Source organism: Hermetia illucens, chromosome 2 (assembly GCF_905115235.1).
Source record: "Hermetia illucens chromosome 2, iHerIll2.2.curated.20191125, whole genome shotgun sequence".
Taxonomy (NCBI): domain Eukaryota; kingdom Metazoa; phylum Arthropoda; class Insecta; order Diptera; family Stratiomyidae; genus Hermetia; species Hermetia illucens.
Window position 1 is genome coordinate 106,970,430 of NC_051850.1, and position 21,968 is coordinate 106,992,397.

At 42.2% G+C, this 21,968-nt stretch overlaps 2 protein-coding genes across 6 annotated transcripts in view; one reads left to right on the forward strand and one right to left on the reverse strand.

The window, feature by feature from the left end:
* Positions 1–7,724, forward strand: part of LOC119647662 (purine nucleoside phosphorylase) — a 31,206-nt gene extending 23,482 nt beyond the window's left edge. For all 4 annotated transcript variants that reach the window (XM_038048733.1, XM_038048734.1, XM_038048736.1 and 1 more), the window contains one exon: positions 6,502–7,724. In XM_038048733.1, the coding sequence (XP_037904661.1) occupies positions 6,502–7,363 (862 nt within the window). In that variant the 3' untranslated portion in view covers positions 7,364–7,724. The remainder of the gene's footprint in view (positions 1–6,501) is intronic.
* Positions 7,725–14,262: 6,538 nt separating this feature from the next.
* Positions 14,263–16,880, reverse strand: LOC119649016. 2 transcript variants are annotated; one of them, XM_038050967.1, is made up of 2 exons: positions 16,699–16,880; positions 14,263–16,599 (listed from the first exon to the last, which is right to left on the reverse strand). In XM_038050967.1, the coding sequence occupies exon 2, from the start codon at positions 16,592–16,594 to the stop codon at positions 14,675–14,677; it is 1,920 nt and encodes a 639-aa protein (XP_037906895.1). In that variant the 5' UTR covers positions 16,595–16,599; positions 16,699–16,880; the 3' UTR covers positions 14,263–14,674. The 2 variants fall into 2 exon arrangements, with proteins under 2 accessions (XP_037906895.1, XP_037906896.1); XM_038050968.1 differs by having other exon boundaries at positions 14,263–16,634.
* Between the last annotated feature and the right edge of the window lie 5,088 nt (positions 16,881–21,968).

The following is a 21,968-nucleotide window of genomic DNA, read 5'->3' on the forward strand; positions in this document are numbered from 1 at the left end:
TAGAACGATGGACGAGAATATTTACATATTGATTAAATAACGTTATAATTTTATTAAATGTTTAATTAATAGATTAAAAGAAATTTGAGCATGATTATTTCCGCTTCGTATAACCTATGCCAGATACTATCAAAATGATATTGTTAATTTAATGCATTGAAGCAACGTATGATGTAATCCGCTTCAAAGGTTGCCACTGTAATTTTTAGCTCTCTCTATTAAAATGTACGTACAATTCTTCTCTAGGCTTCAGTACTTCTCTGAAATATTTTTTCATCTCTGCAAAAAGCCGTTATGTTTGTAGTTAGTAAACGCTTCGCTTATCAACTTCTAATAGATCAGCAGTTTAAGTCGCGTGGAAGGAAAGGAAGTAGAGGGCAAAAAACATTAAAAAGATCAGAAACGTTGTATGTTGCCTACACCAAAATTTTGCTAATATGTCGCTCTCGTGAAAGATTGGAGTTCTAAATACCACACAGGAGCCTCAGAGATAGTAAAATATACTTGTCCTGTATAGTACAGGATGTCCCGTTCACGATGGTAGAAATTTTAATAGTGGATAGTATCACTTGTTTGAGGAAAATTAGTTCAGGAAATGGGCATTCTATCTTTTACCGTTACATAGTAATAGCAATTTCTACGGTTATGTGTTGTTTTTTCGGTTTATTTTATAATGAAAAAAAGACAAATTTAATTTTTTAAAAGCCGAATAGTGAGTTTTTTATTCCTCATATACCGGTATGTCGAGAACCAGTTGTCCTCTTCCTCAGTGAGTTTTTTCTAGTTCTAGACAAAAACTCTGGGATTAAATGATTAAGGGAATGGAATGGCAATATTCACAAAAAAATGCTATAGCTCCGTAACTGTGAAAGATAGTGACCATTCCATGGACTAATTTTCCTGAAACAAGAGGTACTATCCACTGTTTCCATCATGAACGGTTAACCCCCTTTTTACGGTTAAAATAGGTCCATTTTAAGAATTTTTTAATGAAACTTTTAAGGACTTTTACGATTAGACTACTACAGAAATTTCACAAAATAGATTGTTTGTTTTTTACTGGAAAAATGTCCAGCATTGAAATACATAGAATTTTTCCGATACTGCCATATTTTTATCGCTATATCGAAAAAAAATTCACTGTTCAAGGTAATTTAAAAATTGTAAGCGCAATTAGTTTGGCCACGGATCCCTCAAAAAAAAAAACATAATCGAAGAAAAGCTGTGTAACCACTATTTCTTATACATTCCTTTGGAAAAAATAATTTATATAGTTTGTCAATGATATAAAGATCAATTTCAGAGCTTTAATTTTTTCTTCACGGTCCCGGTGAGAAAAAAATTTTCAATTAAAAATTACGGTCCTGATTTTAATGAAACTCTTTGTATATATAGATGAAGGTTTGTTAGCCATTCAAAACAAATACTATTAAAGATAAATACCCTGCTGAAGTGTCCGGTTTTACTTTTCGAAATAGCTGCGAGTAGTTCTTTCAAGAAACTAGGCTAAGTATAATAAATAAGGAAAGAAGACCATCAATTAAGGAAAAGAATAAACGTGGACCACAGATGAAACCCTTGAAGATTTCAAATGGGGGAAAAAGGGGTTGATACGTAACTGCGAAAGGAGACCCACTCTACTGCCTAAGTAAAATCTCAAGCAGGAGAGAACAGATTTTGGGTAGCATAAGAACGCGCTTCTGAGGAGCAAGATATAGTCATTGGAGTCAATAGCTTTGGAGAAATCAGAACCAATTGTATGTCTGTTGGTCTCTTCAATGAAGGATTTAAAGACAAAGCTGGTCAACTCCAATAAGTTAGTTACGGTGGAGTTCCCCCTTGAAAACCCATTCAACTTCTTCATAAATGTCCAAAGCAAGGCAAAAAAACTCGCATTTTTTTGTATAGGGAGATGATACGCGCCTCCTTTCAATTGTCTTGTCAGATAAAATTGTGCTGGAAATGAACAAAGGGAAAAAAGAAATATTCTTTTTAAGGTTCAGTGTAAAAAAACCCTTATTAGAATCGATTCGATATCTGTCTGTTAGCTTCTCTTTTTCTGCCAATGGAAGGTAAACTTCACAAGGTACCGCTGGCTCCTGCCACACGGTTATGTGAGACACTTCCTCACTAAAACCACCTCCTTCTCCTTCCACTTTCCCCGCGGGACACCCATATGGTATTACGTCGCGTTGCTGAATCAAAATTGATCCTTCCGTCGTGTGAACATTCGGTCCAAATCCCCTTTCATTTCAACCTATGTTCTATTATATTTTCTGGCGTAAAGTGCCCCTGCTTGTAGCTTCCAATTCAGCCTTCTGGACTGCGAATCAAGGCAATGAAATAAAACGTGTTTTGTGTCCTCTGCAATATTCGGACACTTTGATCAATATGTCCAAATCGGTAAAAATATGTTCGACAGCCTCTGAGTCCGCTCGAAAACTGAGTTAGGTCGAAACCTACTTCGCCGTGGGATCACTCAAGCCATTTTAAGGTATGCCATATGATTTTGTGATTCCAGCGACTCATCTCACGTCCCCTGCCATTCTGCGATAGTTTCAATTTGTGGGAACTGCCACCAACGGGCAGAAGATTCTCCGGTGAGATACGCTCGATCTTTAAGTCGTTGTCCTTCTTTCACCAGAATCTGAATCGGGACCATTCTTGTTATCACGCAAGCTGCTTTATTGGATATTGTTACGCAAACAGAGCATGTTCGGAGTAGATTTGAAAGCCTCACGATTGCATCCAGATCAGGCATTCGATAGAACAAAATGGTGAAAATTATCACAACGAGCCGATCCGAATCCGAGCCACTTACGCGATATGCAGTTCTAATCTTTCTCTTCGTTATTTTATTTTGCAGTGCATCTGCTCACACTGGGGCTGCGTACAGTAGAAACTAACTGACCACCCTGGAAGTAAGAGGTCGCCAGCTCGGCCTTAGGTCACCTATATTTGGTAGCATTCTCGTAATCATCCGATGTTAGATGCCCTGGTTGCTGTACCCTCCATATGTGATTTGAAGTTTAGGTTCTGATCAATCATTACGCCTAATTACTTGAGCGCAGGCTTGGAATGAATTGCTTGTGTTCCAACTTTAATCTTCATGGACGTGCACTCTCAGTAATAAGCACTACTTGCGTCTTGTGCTCTGCGAGCATTCTCGACTTTTACGAGGAGGCGGGCAACAATCGTCACACCGATGTCGTCCAGTTAACCAGTGGCCACACTAGTAGGGAGGTCCAGTGTCAAAACTCCGTTGTACATAATAATCCAAGGCAATGGCCTTAGGACGGACCTTTGTAGAACTCCACATATTGTTTGATATAATTTTTTTACTTCATCTGATTCACAGCACAGAAGTCTATTGGCTAGGGAGTCGACAACAATACACACCAGGTACTTCGGCACGCCTAAGTTGATTAGGGACTCAAGTATTTTGTCCCATCTCGCCGAATTTAAGGCGCTCTTCACATTGAGTGTGATCACCGCACAGCAATTTGTCTTCGTCAAGTACAGCCTTAGCAGTGTTATCTACCAGGCATCTGTCGCAGACCTCCCCTTTCGAAAACCGAACTGATTCTCAGAGAGAACGTCTTCATTTTTGGCGATTCCAATTGTTGTAAATTATTCGTTCGAATAGTTTGCCAATAAGATATATCGGCCTATAGAACGAAGTTTCACCCAGTGATTTCTTTCGCTTGGAGGCTAGTATTAGTTTCTGCTTCCTCCATCATGCAGGAAATACTCCTCCTTTAAGGCATGTGGTGAATGCCTCGGCGAACATATTTGGGGCTATTTTCACTGCTGCCTTGAGAGCTTTATTGGGGATGTTATCCAAGCCAGACATCCAGGACTATTTCAGTCGTGTATAATGTATGATTTCAAAAGTGATAGCCTGGTGGTTGCTATGTGTTTATTCATGACTGACGTACCGCTGGAGATCTTTAGCTAAAACATCGCTAACAAATGTGACATATGTCACGGAAAGTGTTCAGGTATCCAGTGTAAGCAACTACAAGATTCAGATCAGAAAGAGCTTCGAGTAATACACGTCCCATTGCGTACGTTTCTCGACTGCGCCATTCTTCAGCCCATACGTTGAAATCGCCAGCTACTTACTATCTTATTGCTTTGGTCGCTTGCATCCATTGCTAGCATCTCCACCATAGATTGAAACTTCTCTCTCGTAAGGCTAGTGCCGCATAACAACTGTAAACGCTGCTTTTCCGCTCTCCACTGTCTACATTTTTGTACTGCTCACAGGCAATAGCGACGTCGATTTTGTTATCCAATACTATCTGGGACCGCAGGTCCTGAGCCTTTTGGCAATGGTTCGGGCTTTGCTGAAGGAACTTCATTTGTCCTTAGTGTCGATTGCCTTCCTAAACGCAGGACAAGTGCTGCTGCCTGCGATGTGGGTGCTGTCAATATCACTTGTTTGCCTGCAGAGAGTCAATTAGGTTTTCTTCGCAGTCTTTCGGAATGTGACCTTGTTACCGAATTTACGGCACAGATCAGACCTATCGTGTATGCTAATATATGGTTAGAGCAGTAGGTTGTCATACGCAACGTCGCGGTTCAAATTCCACTGGTGGCAGTAGGAATGGTATCGTGACTTAACGTTGGATACCAGTCGCCTCAACTGTGAATGAGTACCTGAATCAAATCAGGGTTATAATCACAGACGATCACTATGATTGACTACATTGCCTCCTAAAAGGTACTCTAATCCTGTACTCTACTGTCACGGTCTTGAATGAAGCACTCTAACACACTTCGAAGCGCTGATTAAATTGTGAGGCCAACGATTATTATTATTATTAAATTGTAATGCAGAGTGGGGTATCATGGATGCCATGAAACTTAGAAACGGAAGAGTGATTTATGTTGACAGGGCGGATTTACCGGTTGAGGTCGGTCATTCAATTGAAGGAAAATTGAGCTTCCCGCAGAGGATGAATGACTCGACCGGATATTTAGTTGAGAAATGATCCCCCAGCGCTAGAATATGGAAAATAAAGTTGAATACTCATCGAGTAGTTCTCAGTTAAAAAATGCTTCTATCATGCCACGTTTCAGTGAGACAGATGATATCGTGCAATGCGGCCGATATCCGGAAATCAAGCAGCTTAGTCCTGAGGTATCTCACAGTTTGACATTATAATGGCGAACGTAACTGAAAAGGCCGCGGTCAGCGCGATCCCTGTTGAAATTTCTGGAACCACTCTGACGGTTGAAATTGATAAAAACACTTGATGGCTACAACAATAGTATATTAAACTCAACAAGATCCTGAGGGTATGTTATTTTAAATAATGCTGAAACTCGGCCCGAAGTGCTGTCCTTGGTCAATTGCAAATGCAAACCGTGAACGGGGGAATCACCCGTTCACGTCTCTGCAACAACTAGGGTCAAGAACTAAGCTGGTACCGTGCAACTTCGTACCCAAGTTCAAGTTTTTTCTAAAAGCAAAACAAAAATACTACATACACGTAGCTTGATCCACTTTGTCTCAACATATGAGATTTGTACACGATGCAAATTAATTAACTGATTAATTTAATAAACTAGGTGTTTAAGTAGACATGCTTTCATATTTCCATGCCAAGGCAATCGAATTTCCCATCGCGTAGTACATATATTTTCTTCTAATTGGTAAACAGTACCGACATGAATTGATATTATTAACTGGAGTCAACAAAGTTGACTAGGTATGGTACATAATGCGCTAATAATATTGTATATAATATAATTGAGGCAATGACTTAAAAAGTGCACAATGAAAAAAGCTCCTGAGCTCTTTTTGCGTTTACGATTAATAAGCTCCGCAGGTGCAAGAATTATTATAAAGTTGAGTTTGAAAATAACTGCAAGATAATATAATATGCAATAAAAACATAATGGTGTATACCCATCCTCGCGGTTTTAATTTAATAATTTGATATATTGGTTCGTAATATTAACATAATATTTCAGATTAGCACAAAATGAGGAACAAGAATACATTACCATTCGATCGCGGGTTCCCTGTATCTATAATATTTGGGTTATACCCAATTAGAGCCCCCACTGTGACTAGTGTTGTGCAAGGGGAAACATATTCCCCGATAGCTACTACTAGTAAATAACAAGCCAGTTTAATCCCCCATTTTTATTTATTACTTGGGAAGCCCCAATGGAAAATTGCTCAAAGTTCAATACACTTCAAATCTCATGGCGGACCACTGAGATCATCTACAAAGATTTGCAGATAACACCACATCAGCCTCCGATAGAAAAATCATGCCAATTTGAACACATATATTATGATGTTTTTAAAAATTTCGACAAATAGCGTAGTAATCTAAATTTAATGTGACTATTTCATTTAAGGGAGAAAATACCACCCACTCCTTTTTCCCCTAGCAGAAACAACACGTCAGTTGTTTACTTTATATTATTAGACACAAAAATTCCGTCATTTTATTATTATTAACACTTCTTAATTCCTTACAGCTACTCATACGAGATCATCAAGGAAATTGCGGATTACCTGTTGGAGAAAACCAGCATTCGACCGAAAATTGGAGTGATATGTGGATCAGGACTGAACTCCTTAGCTGACTTCCTTACTCAAACCGATGCTTTTCCATACGAATCAATTCCACACTTCCCTATTTCAACAGTTGAAGGACATGTTGGCCGAATGGTATTTGGCTACCTAGAAGGAGTTCCTGTCATGTGCATGCAAGGACGCTTCCACTACTACGAGGGATATCCATTGTCAAAGTGTTCAATGCCTGTAAGAGTTATGAAACTTGTCGGATGTACACATTTGCTCGCAACCAATGCCGCTGGCGGTCTTAACACAAAATTCAAAGTCGGTGACATTATGCTAGTTCGTGATCATGTCAACATGATGGGCTTGGCTGGAAATAGTCCCCTGCAAGGACCAAATGACCCACGATTCGGACCACGTTTCCCGCCAATGACAAATGCATACGACAAGGAACTCATTAAGATTGCCAAGAAAATCAGCGTTGAAATGGGAATTGAGAAGAATATTCATCAAGGAGTCTACACATGTCTGGGAGGACCTAACTACGAGACAGTTGCAGAACTGAGGATGCTGCGAACTCTGGGAGTCGATGCTGTTGGCATGTCAACTGTCCACGAAGTAATTACAGCCAGACATTGTGATCTCACAGTGTTCGCATTCAGCTTGATCACAAACAAATGTCCAAGCGATTACGATAGTGATGAAGACGAAGCGAATCATGAAGAAGTCGTCAGTGTTGGAAAGCAAAGACAAAACCTTTGTGCTGAATTGATGTGTAAAATGGTGAGGGCTATCAATGAGAGTCCACAATGCAAATGAATGGAACATTTGAACGAGACAAAGGCTCAACATTTCTGTACATTCCTTCCACTGAAAGTATCTACTTAACGATAATCGACCTATTTGTAACCAGAAAACAAATATTTCAAGCAGCATTTTCCTCAGAATAACAATCATGTGTATGGACGAAAATGTGAAACTTCCCTATTTCCCGACGCCAAGAGCTTTAAACAGCGCAGCGTCTAGCCTAACAACAAATTGTCTAGTCTGTAAGAAACATTCATTGATATTCACAATAAATATAAAACATTATTCAGTTAGAATTAGAGTCATAGAATGTAATATGTATGTATTTATTTTACTGCGAAATGAAAATAAATATTTTATTTAAAACTTGTAATTTTCACCCCTTTCATTTAGAAGACAAACAATTCCAAAAAAAAAATTCAGACAAGGAATCGGAATCGGAATCGCTGGGGCTTTCTACCAGGGTGTGCGATGGGGGAGAGGCAAAGCTTTTGAGAACTCTCATCCTAGTGGTCTATTGTACACGATTCCCCCGTTTAATGTAATATCCCGTATTCGTTTATGTATCGCAAAATTTCCATTAGTTGAGGTTCATTACATCAGCACCAAAAATCTGATGTCTGATGCGTCCATAGGCGGGGCACTGACATAGAAAATGTTCCATGGATCCTGCTTCCTCATTTCAGGATAGTCACGTGTCATATTGAAGAATCCCTATTCTGAAAATATGTCAGAATGCCCACAGTACTTGCTTTTCGACATGATAAATGTTGCTGTATGTTGTTGAGTTGTGACAGGAAAATTTTGGTGTATCTAGCAGCATCAACCCTCTGACACCTGCCATCAAGATTAGCCAATACTACAGACACTCCAATTGCTGATTTCAATTCAGCCTCCCACTTCCGTTGTTTCCCCACAAATCTAGCTAATCATTTTCGGAGCTGCTCTCATTGTAGTGCTCTGAATATAAATATTCAAGAGCTGCAAATTGAGTAATTGATTTAGAGCTGTGCCTATTGTGCTCATGGCACTGGTAACACCCAGACACACAGTTTTTTGCAGTGTGGCTAGCTTATAACGAAAACTCTTTTGTTTCACCTTAACCCACTCTATTATGGATACATAAGCGAAGATTGGACTAATGATAGCATAATATATCCTTAGTCCATGTCCATGTCGAAACAAAGGTCCGCTGAGGGACATCGTTTCATATTAACTTCTACATGTTTGTTACAAAGAAGCTTCTTGAAGGGTTATACCCCTCATCTCTGGAAGACAAAGACTATTCAGTTTACTCCTTTTCTTAATAATATTATATTATTGTAATTTTACTCGGATTTACTGAAAGTCCATGCCAGAGGCACCAAGTGTCAATTAAATCAACTGCGCGTTGCGTGTTACTACACACCGTTCCGAGATTTCGACCAACAACTAGCGCAGCCACGTCATCCGCATAAGTTTGAGGGTGTATTACCAGATTTTACAGTTCGTGTAGTAGTGAGTCGATCAATACAATCCACAGAAGGACCGATAGCACACCTCCTTGAGGGCAGTCCTTGAATATCCACGAACACCCCATCATGTACTCGACTTCCAGAGTTGTGTCGTCTATCTTTGAAACTAAAGAATGAAGAGCAGACTCATAGGACCTTCCACACTGGTAAATGTGTTGGTTTTCATTTAGTGGATGGGACCTAAGCGCCTTCTCGCCAATGTAACGCTCAACCAGTCTCCCTAATGATGTTAAGCTCATTTGTCTAAAGTTTTTTCGATTCGAATAGTCCCAGGCTTCGATATGAAGACTACCTTAACCGTCTGTCAGGAGGAATGTGCGTAGCTCGGAGCAAGACATCTATGAAACATATTTCTTAAAAGTTGCTCTAAATGCTCTGTACCTTCCTTTAGCATCACTGGATAGATGCTATCCACGCCAGGTGCTTTGAAGTGTTCAAAGGATAGTATAGCAGTTCTCGCCTTTCCATTGGTAATAACCGCTCTCGCAAGCTCCCAATTCTTCTTGCAACACCTTCGTGTTGAAGGGTCTGCAGAAATCGCCAATTCTATCCTTGCCACTTCTGAGGCCTGTTACCCCCGGCGGTGTTCTTCCAATTTTTCCAAGAGAGTCTGTGTAAACTCAGCGCTGGATTTCGTGAGAATTCCATCCGGTATTCTAGGAAAGCCCAACTTGGCCGTCTCATTCTTATTAAGGACTCTGCACAACCTGGAAGTCTCCCTTTCGCCTTCCATTTCCTCACAGTATGCTCAACCAACAATATCAAACCGCACTGGTCAAACACGAAGAAGAATAAGGATAGGAGAATACAACTTTGAGACCGTTGATAATTTCTCCTATCTAGGGTCGAAAATCACAACCGATAACAACTACGATGATGAAATCCGCGCACGGTTGTTGACAGCCATCAGAGCCTATTTCAGCTTACAAAGACTGTTCCGCTCGAAACGTCTCACCATAGGGTCAAAGCTCTTACTGTACAAGACTATGATCTTGCCAGTCCTCATGTATTCCTCGGAAACTTGGGTTCTTAGCAAGAAAAATTGCGAACTCTTAGCCGCGTTCGAGAGAAGAATCCTCCGAAGAATTTTTGGCCCCCTACATGAGGATGGACGACCCCGTAGCCTACACAATGACCAAATCTATGAGCGATACCATGACCGTCCGGTTGTTGATAAAATTCGGCTCAATAGGTTACGGTGGGCGGATCACTTAATCCGTATGGATGAGGATGATCCCACCCGGAAAGTCTATAAGAGCAATATCTATGGTAGAAAAAGAAGACAAGGCAGACCCTGCCTAAGATGGTTCGATGGCGTAGGTCAGGACGCCAGAGAGCTTTTAGGGATATCGAATTGGTGGACCTCGGCGCAACACCGGGATATCTGGAGTTCCTTATTAAGGCAGGCCTAGACCAGATACCGGTTGTTGCGCCGTTGATGATGATGAAGATGCTCTAAAGGAGTCTCGTTTAAAAATTTCTACGGGCCTCGTATATTTACGCTGTGACTAGTTTTCCAGTTTTCATTCTTATTGCTTTTCCAAACACGATTAGAAGTCGTCTTGTTGATTTTCTACGTGTTTGCAGCATTCAGATCTACCATGGAACCGTTTTACCGCTTTGGACACGGGAAAGGGGACAAGCCTCTTCACTGCGCTCTAAAAGTGTGCGAGCCAGAGTTTCCAATTGATCTTCTATCGACAAAGAAGTCCTTAATTGCTTAGAGAACTCCACTCTGTTGCCAAGAAGTTTATTGAAACTTGTGCAAGCCCCTTTCCGCAGGATTCCAGTTTTGTATTATAGACTGCTCGCCTGAGCTAATCAGACTAAATTCTATGTAACGGTGTTCTGATAGTGAAATTTCATCTAGCACTCGCCAGTTTCTAATCAACTCTAACACCTTTGAAGTGCAGATTGTTAATTAAAGGGGAGTAGGCTTTGAATTTTCTTTTTTTTTTGAAGAAAGTTGTTTGTAAATTTCAAGTCAATCGGAGCAAAATTGACGAATTTATGAGTACTTTTATTGTTGGATTTTTCTGCCCCCTTGACTCGAGCGTATTGTTAATGCTAATTACCAGGCAGGCGTAGTAAAAAGCCGCAGCTGCTAATGAATTCGATTCATTCAAACATACATATAGTGCTCTTTCCAAGGAGGTTTTGGATGCCATCAAGCCCATCTATGAAGATCTGAGCAGAGATGCGCTCCTGGAGCGATGTGTCGGAGGCTTTAAGCAAAACAACAATGAGAGTTTGAACCAACTTATTTGGAAAAACTCACCACTTGGGTGGAATCTCTGTTATCGTTGAGATTGCAGCTTATGTGGCAGCCTGTGTCTTTAATGAAGGTGCTTTTGCTTATTTGACCTTCAGTTAAACATTGAAATTTTGAAATTTCAGTACTGACGTTGCCACCATATATTTTGCTTGCCTTCATTGATGTGCAGCCCAAGATCTTGCGCCGCCTGCTCGATCTGGATGAAGGCAGTTTGTACGTCTCGGGTAGTTCTTCCCATGATGTCGATATCGTCAGCCTAGGCCAGTAGTTGGGTGGACTTAAAGAGGATCGTACCACACGCATTTACATCAGCATCACGGATCACTTTCTCCAGGGCCAGGTTAAAGAGAATGCATGATAGGGCATCCCCTTTTCATAGACCGTTTGTGATGTTGAATGATCTCGAGAATGATCCTGCTGCTTTTATCTGGACTCGCACATTGGTCTGCGTCAGCCTAGTCAGTCTTATCAATTTCGTCGGGAGACCGAATTCTCCCATGGCCGTGTACAGTTTTACCGTGGCTATGCCATCATAGGCGGCTTTCTGGTCGATGAATGGATGGTGCAACTGATGTCCATATTCCAATAGTTTTCCATCGCTTGCCGCAGAGAGAAAATCTGATCTGTTGCTGATTTGCCTGGAGTGAAGCCTCTTTGGTAAGGGCCAATGATGTTCTGGACGTATGGAGCTATCCGGCCTAGCAAGATAGCGGAGAATATCTTATAGATGGTATTCATATACCTCTATAATTGCTGCACTCCCGTTTTATACATGAGACATATAATGCCTCTTTGCCAATCGTCAGGTATTGATTCGCTGCCTTACACCTTGAGCACAAGTTGATGAACAACTTGGTATAATTGGTCGCCTCTATAGCTAACCAATTCGGCTGTAATTCCATCGGGTCCTTGCGACTAATGATTTTTAAGCCGATGAATTGCACGGACTGTTTCTTCTACACTTGGTGGGGGCAGTATTTTTCCGTCGTCTTCAGTTGGCGGGACCTTCAACTCGCCAATGTTCTGGTTGTTCAGTAGATCATCAAAATACTCAACCCATCGCTCCAATGTGCCCATTCCGTCGGAAACCAGATTTCCCTCTTTGTCTCGGCAGAATGAACATCGAGGTGTGTAAGCTTTCATCCTGATCATTTGTTGATAAAACTTCCGCGTCTACTGCGATTGCTCCCTGTATTTTTCGAGTTCACAGACCTTTTGGTTCTTTTTCCGTCTGTGAGTTCGTGATAAGTCTCTGTGCGTGCCCGCGTTCTTTAAGAATGCAACATTACTCGGTATACAGCATTTTTCCGTTCCGTTGCTAACTTACATTCATCGTCAAACCAACCGTTCTGCCTCTTTTAAGTATGTTTGTGTGAAGATCATTTGTTGGTGCTTCATCTCCAGGATCTCTGCTGACTGCGGTTATTGCGACTTCCATTTCCTTCTTATAGGTATTGGGGCGGGCTGTGTTGTGAATAGCTTTAGTGTTAACTCTCCCCTGATTGTCAGAGGGGATGCTGGGTGGTGTTGTTGTTCGATCCCGGAGCACCATGCTAACGAAATAGTGATTCGAGTCTATATTGGCCCCCTTATATGTTCTGACATTCACCAAGGCTGAGAGGTGGCGGCGTTCGATCAGCACGTGGTCAATTTGGTTAAAAGTGGTCTCCAGACGGGACGTTTGTTTGTGGACCGCTTTCCGCGCAAATCAGGTACTTCCAACAACCATTTCGTGTGACACTGCTAATTGAATAATTCGCAGTCCGTTATCATTTGTATTTTGATGTAAGCTTTTGGAGCCAACGTATCGCCTGAATACGGGCTCCTTCACTACTTGGTTGTTAAATCCTCAATTATGATTTTGATATCATATCTGGGGTAAGCTTCGAGTGTTCTACTGCCTCGTAGAAGGTATCCTCCTCCGACTCTGCAGTCTCCTCTGTAGGGGAGCCAGTAACAGCAAGTTTCATTTTTTGGCTTACTAAGAAACCTACTCCTAGCACATGGTTTATTGGATGGCCGCTATAATATATGGAGTAGCGGCTCTTCTCGAGGAAACCGGTCCCTCTCCAACGCATCTCCTGCAGTGCTGTTACATCAGCCTATCCAACCTGGAGGACCAGTTGGTACAATTTGTCCCGTTTTCAGGCGCGCGAGACTCGTCTTCATCCTTCTCCGTCTGCAGCTTTAAGAAAGAGCTCCCAGCGGTCACCACGTGAAGGTGGAGATAGGGTTTGGTAGTAGAGCTGTTGGTGTTGGTTTAGCAGACGTTTCCCAGGTTTTATGCTCGATCGTGGGTACCAATTCACGTTTCGCCCTGGGACCTATACTACTCTTTGACCACCATTATTCCATTAACCTAGTATTGTAAGTTGACCGCAATAAGGTCTTGGGAACAGAATTGTTTCAGCATGGTTGCCTCTAACAATTTTGACAACAGGACGCAGGCTCTCGGTCTTTAAGATCTCTCATCGAAGGAGATCCTGGGCGTCTTCACTGATCCAATGCAACAGATTTTGCGAGAACCTACCCATAGCTTTTGTACCAAAAATATATAAGGACAGTCCTGCAACTTTGCCAACCTTGCTGCCAGTAAATAATAAAAGACTGTCCTGCTACAGGCTCATTTGATTAACCTTTATGTTTGTAGACATAAGTGTGGTTTGCTGCATCCAGTGTGGATCTCACCGGGACTACGAGCTTGTCTTCACTTTCTACCGAAAGTTCCGTCTTCTCTAGATATCACCACACTTGGTGGAGTAGCAACGCCCATGTCCTAATTCTCACGAAACTTAGCCTTCTTTCGCAACGCCTTCGGTTGGGAGCTCTTTACGGTTCACGGTGTCTGCGTTGCATAGATCTGTTTTCACATACCAGAATTAGAACAGGTTCTGGCAAACAAGCCTGTAGTCCCCTCTTTTTGCGACTAAAGTTTTCTTCTGTAAAGCTTTCCTCTCCCGCTTTCTAGAAGAGTTAGGCAACAGTGCACCGACACGCCGGCCGTAGTCAAATTTCCAATTCCTCGGGTTAAGGGAATTGCTGTACTATTCTTTCTGGCTGACCAACACTACAAAACTGGATAAAAGGAAGAAAACCTTAGCAATCAATTCAATGAAAATCCGTTGTAAAATCCGAGAAAATTGTCTTTATTATATGATGACATAAATGTAGACGTGCATTCATAACACAAAATAACGATATCAAATAAATAATGGAGAAAATGACTAGAAGTTGTTCTTTTGGTTCTCTTAACTTGTGAATTTCTTTCTTAACTATCTAATGAAGTACGTTTTGTTCCACAATAAATTTTAATGGCCAAGCGCCACAAAGTGAATATTTTCGGCGGGTTCTGCACAACTCACGCCCTGGCAACTTTTTATGAATTTAGGTCCTTCCTGTCGTCTGCGCTGAGAAAACTCCGAAATATTTTACTATTGAAGTGAGTGGAATAAAGCAAAGTGAGTGATCTAAGAGAGCCTCTCGATAACTATTGGATTACGGGGAAAAAGTCTACTTGAAGGGTCACATCCGATATTAGTTCTTTTTGACTGTGTCGTAGAGGATTGGAAGTTCTGACTCCAGACGCAACAGCTGCACATATGTCACCAGTTTCCAATCATTCTTGTTGCCGTTCTTGTTCACGAATGTTGAGTAGTAGGACACGAGTTCCTGCGATCCGTCCTGGTCCAGGTCAGCGATCAGGAGCGAGTTCTCTTGGTTGTTAAGGTCCGGCTGGCAGGACATCTCATTCTTCTCACTGCGGCAGAACTGAACGATGTTGCTCTGGCTTGTGTTCTCGATGTGTGTGTCGGCCGAGTTGAAGATAATCAGAACGACAGTTTCCTTGATCATGCGCATTTTGTAGTTTAGGAAAATATTGCTGTTCGTCCGCTGCTTCGTCATGTTGGCGGCGCTTCTTTCAGGGCGTGGGTTTTCCGTTGGCAGTGTGTAGGATCGCCGCTTGTGTATCAAATGGTCGAAGATGTTATAGTTGTCGTCGAAGAGTAGCGCGTCACGCTTCGAGCGAGTATTGCCGCTAGGGAAGTCAGTTTGATTCCTGCTCCACTCCCAGAATTTAATCACGAACCCATTGAATTTAGTGCTGCCGTCTGGTCCTTTGAAGGATAGTTGGGCGGGCACCATTCCGTACATCATGGATCCACTGAAATTGCGGATGATATGGCTTACACCGTTTTTCTCCTCGCTAAGGATGAATGTAACATTGCAGTTCTCCGGACACTTTCCACGGTTTTCCACGATCAGTTGCTTGTCATTGATTGAGTAAATATTTCTTTGCGCCTCCGTCTCCTTTCGCTGCCCATAGAGCTTGTGTTGCGATATCAGCGACGCAGGAGTCAACTTGGCGCCAATCGCTCGATTTGTGGTCAGAGAGTATAGTTCCTGAAGCGACTTGAAGCGCTGAACTTCGGTGTCGTTGTTCACGCAATTGAAGCTCACAGTGTAGGCATTATCGAGCTGGAACTTGTGAATGTACGAACAGTCGGTTACTTTGTAGCCGCGGCCAATTGGGCGGCCGGTGCGACCCGATAGGATTCGCAAATAGTTCCTGGCAACTTCTCCCTTATTTGTGGCGAAAAGCAATTCGAAGACTCCATCGCCGTCCAAATCTGGTAAGATCACGGGGAAGTTGAGGACGTCGACCTTTTGGGCCGACTGATCGAAGAATCGCCACAACCATTGGCCTGAGACCGGGTTGATGGCTCCCAGTTGGCCGAATTCATCAATCACAAGGCAGTCGGGTTTGCCGTTCTTATCCACGTCCAGCAAAGTGCAATCAATCGTGACTGGCTCGTTCACCATTTCATCAAACCACGCAATCGCGCCGGAACTTCCTATCAACGAGATTATGCCGTTCCTCTTCCGGTTGCTCTGTTCAAACTCTGGAAAGAACTTGTCTCCACGGTACATGAAGATGAGATTGCGCTCCCAGCTGCGAACTCCCTCAACAACGTTCACGACGCCTTTCAACTCCACCTTTGTGTAATTGTTCAGCCAATTGTGGCTCTTTACCCTGTCCGCGGGGGCAGGGCACGTATTATCATCGCCGCAGGGTGCTGCCCACAAGATGATAAAAACGGTGAGGCCACAAAGGACTAACGACATCACAAAGGCGAGTCGCCGCAGCGGGCTCATGGGCTCATCCTTCGGATCTCTCCCCAAAATGGCAACATTATCGGCTTCAGTCTGGTGTCTCTCCTCGCTATCACTGTTCAGATGTGTCATGTTATTGCTTCGGTCGTACTGCATGTGCCCCATCCCAATCGCTGTACTATTATTCATCGAATTGTTATGATTTGCGCTCCGGAAGTTCTGGTTGAGCTGATGGTGCCGCGAATGCTTCGACGAATTGTGGATTTCCTCCTCACTCTCGGAATCAGTCATCGTTTGACTCAATGGTGCATAGATGCCTTGCGGCGAATCACTGCTGGGCATTTTAACTGAAGTGACAGAAATAGCAAATCCCAATTAAATTCTAATGGAAAAAATCGATAAAATCTAAGCCAAGTGACAAACGGCGTAGAATGTGGAAACTTTACCTCAAATAATGAAATTTCGGTGGTGTACTTTCTCCTATGCATTATTCAGATCGGGAAGCAATCCATTGAAGTCGTGCACGTCAAATTACTCTACGAATTTACCGCCGTCCGACACTCCGATGCTAGCAACAAACAGTGGAACAGGTACTTTTGTCACAAACACCTGACACTTGCGGGGAGAATGTCAAAATCAATATGCAGTTGACATCGTTGACATATATTCCGGTGTCTACGCTAAGTTCAACGCTTTCATTTGCGCCCAATGTGGATCGTAGGACCTGGGGATGAGTTTTGTTATCAATAATTCTGGTGAATCCCCTTATGATGGATTATTGAGTCGCTAGAATTGTTAGGGCTGCAGAGCTTAAATCTGATGAAGTGATGAAGGAGAGGCACAAGTTGAAATGTTTTCTTCAGAATCAATCAAATTTTTTTTTAGTAACGACAAATAGAAACTAGCAATAAGTTTTCAAATTTTAGTGCTAAAATTCAGATGTATCCCTCGCCAGTACTATAGAATACATTACTTTCAAAGTGAGGTTACAGGTTAGCTGTTGTAGCAATCTGACTAACGGGTTAGGATAGGAAACTAACCATGCCTTCTGCTTTGCCATCTGGAATAAGATGTCTCTTACATCGCAATTTGAATTTCCCTGTGGATGTCTTCGTTTTTCATATTCGAAGCTGCACCGGTGATCATCCGTGGTATCCTGGACTGGGCTCCATGTAGCAGCTCGATGTTAAATGTACGCGCTGAACGCCCCGTAAGTCCATATTGACTTTATGACGGCTTTCTAAAGCGGGCGTTTGCATTTGAACCTCAGCACACAGTTTTCTTTTATAAGCCGAAACATCTTTTTTCTTCTCAGCTTCATTTGCAGTGAATTGGTTTCAATATGTTTTCTCCACGTTAGTCATCTATCCAGGTGCAAATCGAGATACTCTACATCATTCTGTTTAGAGATCATTACACCCTGTTTCGTTTATGCGAATTTTCCATTTTGTAGGCCACTTTTCAATTTGTCTTAGGTGGATTTGTAGGTTTTTTAATGCAACCTGAGGATTGGTGTTATACTTAAAATGGTAGTATCATCTGCAAACGTTGAAGTTATCAGATTAATATCAGTTGGTAGATCCGAGGTATAGATTAGGTAGAGTGTCGGTTCAAGGACACTGCCTTGAGGAACTCCAGTTTGGGTGTTGTAATTGCGAGACGTGAAGCTTTTATATTTCAGTCTGATTTGCGCGAAAAGATTCCAAAATTCAATGAAACTGTACTGGAAGCAACTTCTTTATTAAAAATCAAGCCTTCATGTAACACTTTGTCGCCACATCCAAAAAGACTGAGATGATACTGTGAACTTGTTCGATTGTACCATGGTTCTCTCGGAAGCCAAACTGTTGCTGGGGGCTCACTTTGTTTTCCACTAGAAGTGCTGATATTTTTAAAAGTAGTAATTGTTCGAATACCTTTGAGAGGATAGGTAGCAGCCCTACAGGCCTGTATGATGCAACCTGCGTGTGGTCCCTCCCATATTTAGGGATCATTGTAATTTCTGAAGCCTGCTAACCCTTGGGGAAATAAGCGAATTGTGTTGAATATGTGAGTTACATAAGTAATTGCGATATATGGAAGTTCCTTTAACATTTTTTCCGTGATTAGGCCATATCCTGGAGCTTTCTTTGAGTTCACTTACTTTCTAAAGTTCTGAGCAACTCGTTTGACTGTAAATGAGAAGCTTCCCTTCGGTGTAGGCATGGATATTTTTGGAAGCCTGCACTTCATCGCAGGCAAGTGGGGGAGGAATTAACTGATCCCAATGGTCTTTGCGAAAGAGATTTCTTTTTACACTGTTGAAATTTATCGCAGTCTCAATTTTCTGAGTTTGTTCAAACGTAGTTCTTTAGTCCATGATTATTTACTTTTGAATGAGAAATAGCATATTTTTCATATTTATTTCAATATCGTTTGGTGATTTCGTTAAAATTGATTTTAGTGCAGCGCAAAGCAACGAGTATTATTTATTGAATATTGAAAATAGAATATTTTCCACAATGTTTAATTAATTAAATATTACAAAAAACAAGTGTGTCGAGTTTTGATCCTTACAGAATGCAAACATAAAATGCGTCGATTGAAAAATAAACATAATAGTGAAAGTGCAGTGTTATTTTTTTGAATTCAAAATTGAACAAGTGAATACGGATATTTTGATAGCCACAGATTCGCGTCCAATAATTTAAAGATTATTGGACAAACAACAAAACCATTAATTTTAGGATTATGGGTAAAACGAATCCAGCACAAGGATTATTTATCCTTGAATGAAATATCATTGCAAAAGACTCTTTGTTTCGTTCAATTTAAAAAAATATTCGTTCGGGAACTTGTGGAATTTGTATAACGATAGCTTCCCCACCATCAAAATACTAGTCTGGAACTTTCTGATGCATCACTTCGCTTCACCAATGGGAGGGAGGAATGCAAAGGGAATTCGTTAAATCAAACAACTCCTTCCACCTAGTCCATCACCAGTGGGGCTCAATCTTCTTCGCGAAAACACAACGTGCAACACATTTCCTTTGTCAGGGACCACAAACAGGTTTGGAAGATGACAGCCTGGTGATCGCTGCGTGCGTACTCTTCGCTCACATATCACTGCAGATCCTTGGTTAGTGCATCACTGACGAAGACCCATTGTAATTTTCTCTTCCGAAAAGTGCTGACTGCTTCTGAGTTCACAAGTACCACATTCAAGTGTGAAAATATCCCTAGCAATATTAATTTCTCTGCTTCCCCATTCTTTCGCAAATGCCTTGAAGTCGCTGGCTTCTTTGGATTGTAGCGGCTTGAGTTGAAGGATAATTTTTTCAGAAATAACGTGAATTCCTCTAATGTGAGGCTCGGTGCGGCGTGATAATGGTAGATGTATATATCTCCTAATTTGGCACGGTGAATCTGTTCTTCGGGTGTTTCTTCGTGTCTTCTATAGCTTGACTTGTTTGTTTGCTACCCCTAATCAACTATAGATATTGTTTGGACGCAATGGCTACATCCACATTGCCCTCGAACGAGCTCTGGGAGAGCAGGTTAGGGCTGCTTAACAGTGATTCAGATTTAATTACATAAAGTCCAATTGCTCTTAGTTATGAACTGCTTCCTGCAATGTTGGCGTTGTCGTTATTTTTGGTTTCCATACAAAAAACGCTTTTGGTTTTCCGTTGCAGTCTTTGGCAAAATGGTATTGGTCCCGCATTTGCGGATTGGATCTGGCTTGGAAGCCATTGCAAGCCTTTGCTATGTGGCCAAACTTCCAGCACTGATGCAGTCCTTATCAAAGACAAATGGTAAAATATAGGGTGAATTGATTGAATCACATTCATCCAGATGTAGTGGTACATAATCTAAGAAGGAAACGAAAACTAAGATGGGGGGGGAGGGGGCGCCTTGCATGGAATGAACCCGATGCACCACATGCTACAGCCCCTAGGTGAACGTACCATTATTTCTCAGGGAAACGTGTAAGCGGTAAACTTGTGTGTCAGACAACATTAAGTAGGAATGTTTTTTGTTGTTTTTGTTACCGTCACGCAAACTAAAAGCCGTCGGCAAAAAAAGATAAATATTCACCAATAGCTCAAAACCTTCACTACCATTAGCAATGAGCAGATGAACTTGTGAAATGGGAATAGCAAACACCGTTTGTGGGACCAGAGAATGCAATTGAAACGAATAAAGTCGCAGCTGTGAGAATAGTACGCCAGTCCACCGATGAACGTCATTTACTTTGCAAATGGTGATAATTTTCGTTGAATCTTGGCGAAAGTTTGTTACTAAATCGGCCGGCACATGACAACGATTACTCGTGTGGAGTAGTTCCCTTCCTTGAAATCTGCCTCGCGGCAATTTTCTCCCTCTTCCAGTGCGTCCGGGATCGCCGTTTGGAGTGGCTAATTCTCCGATCAGGCCCATCCCTTCGTGTTGATAAGGAAATGTTCGGTGCATGTCTTATAAGCATGCACATGATGCGCAGGGACAGGTGGGAACAAAAAACCCACTGGTGAATAAAAATTGGCTACGGGCAGGATACCCAAAAAATAAACCAAACATGGAGGAATGGAATAGAAATAAAGTTACGGCGCTATGCTTCGGAAACCCTGCACCGGCGGTTTTCGCAAGTGCAAGCGCAAGCCTCAGTAGTGGGAATCTTGGCTACTATGGCATCTGGCATTATACGCATGTAGGAGGGACTAGAACGGACTTCACCGACGGACCCGGAGAAGCTCGATTCCTTGCCCCCGCGACCGAAAGCGCTGCCACCACTATAGCGGTAGTATACGATAAAGAAGAAACCTTGACGCTAAACCATCCGAGCGATTTTGTAGGGAGCGACCAATCGGAGGAGAGACAAGAAAGAAAAGATTGAAGGACGATAAGATCTGAGGTGATCATCATCTACGAACAAAGTGGAGGGTCATACACTGACATTTTCAGGAGAACTAAAGCAGACAGACAAGTCATCCGCGTTAGAATGTCTCAGAAAGGAGACCTTTATGTTGGAGCTCAAGAAATCGAAGGGTGTAACCACGGAAAAGTTTGTTCGGACAGGAAGCCGACATAAGGGTCAACAGGCCATTCGCAAACGTAAGCGAATGTGAGAAGACATGTTCTACTCCAAGCCTTCGTGGAGCTAGACGTGATATTCGCTAATGTTGGGCCTTATACATTTTCGACATACGTCAGCGCCGCTTTAGTCAGTATAGTTGTTTGGTAAGTCGGTGAGAATTATACTCACAGTGTACGCAGGTAACTGCGTGGCCGCTTAAAAGAAGCCATTCCGAGGAGTAAGAAGAACTGCTTCAAATAGCTGTGTGACCATGCCAATATAAGCTCTTTGGGTGGCTTTGGGAGGTGGTAACAAAAGGGCTCTGAAGATGTTCCCAGATGACCTACCCATGCCTCCTGAAAGAGATTGTTACAACTGTGTTTTATCACCACGAAAACAGCGGAAGCAAAACGGTGGTCTACCTCAACGAGTGTATAATACCTCCAGTATGCGGAGGCGCTGCGGGAAACATGGGGTAGGATCGGCGACAGCAAGGCCAAGGGTTTTGGATGGCATCCCTAACAGAACCAACACCTTCGAGGCATGTCTAAAGAAGGAATATTCCCTGCTTAGTGGAAAACGCAAAAGTTGGTGTCGTCACCTGGAGATTCAGATTTAATCGCATCGTTTGTCGATTGGATACAACGGAAAAGATAATGGAGA

Coding starts and splice junctions, on each gene's coding strand:
- LOC119649016 (XM_038050967.1), bottom strand. CDS start 16,594: ATGCCCAGCAGTGATTCGCCGCAAGGCATCTATGCACCATTGAGTCAA.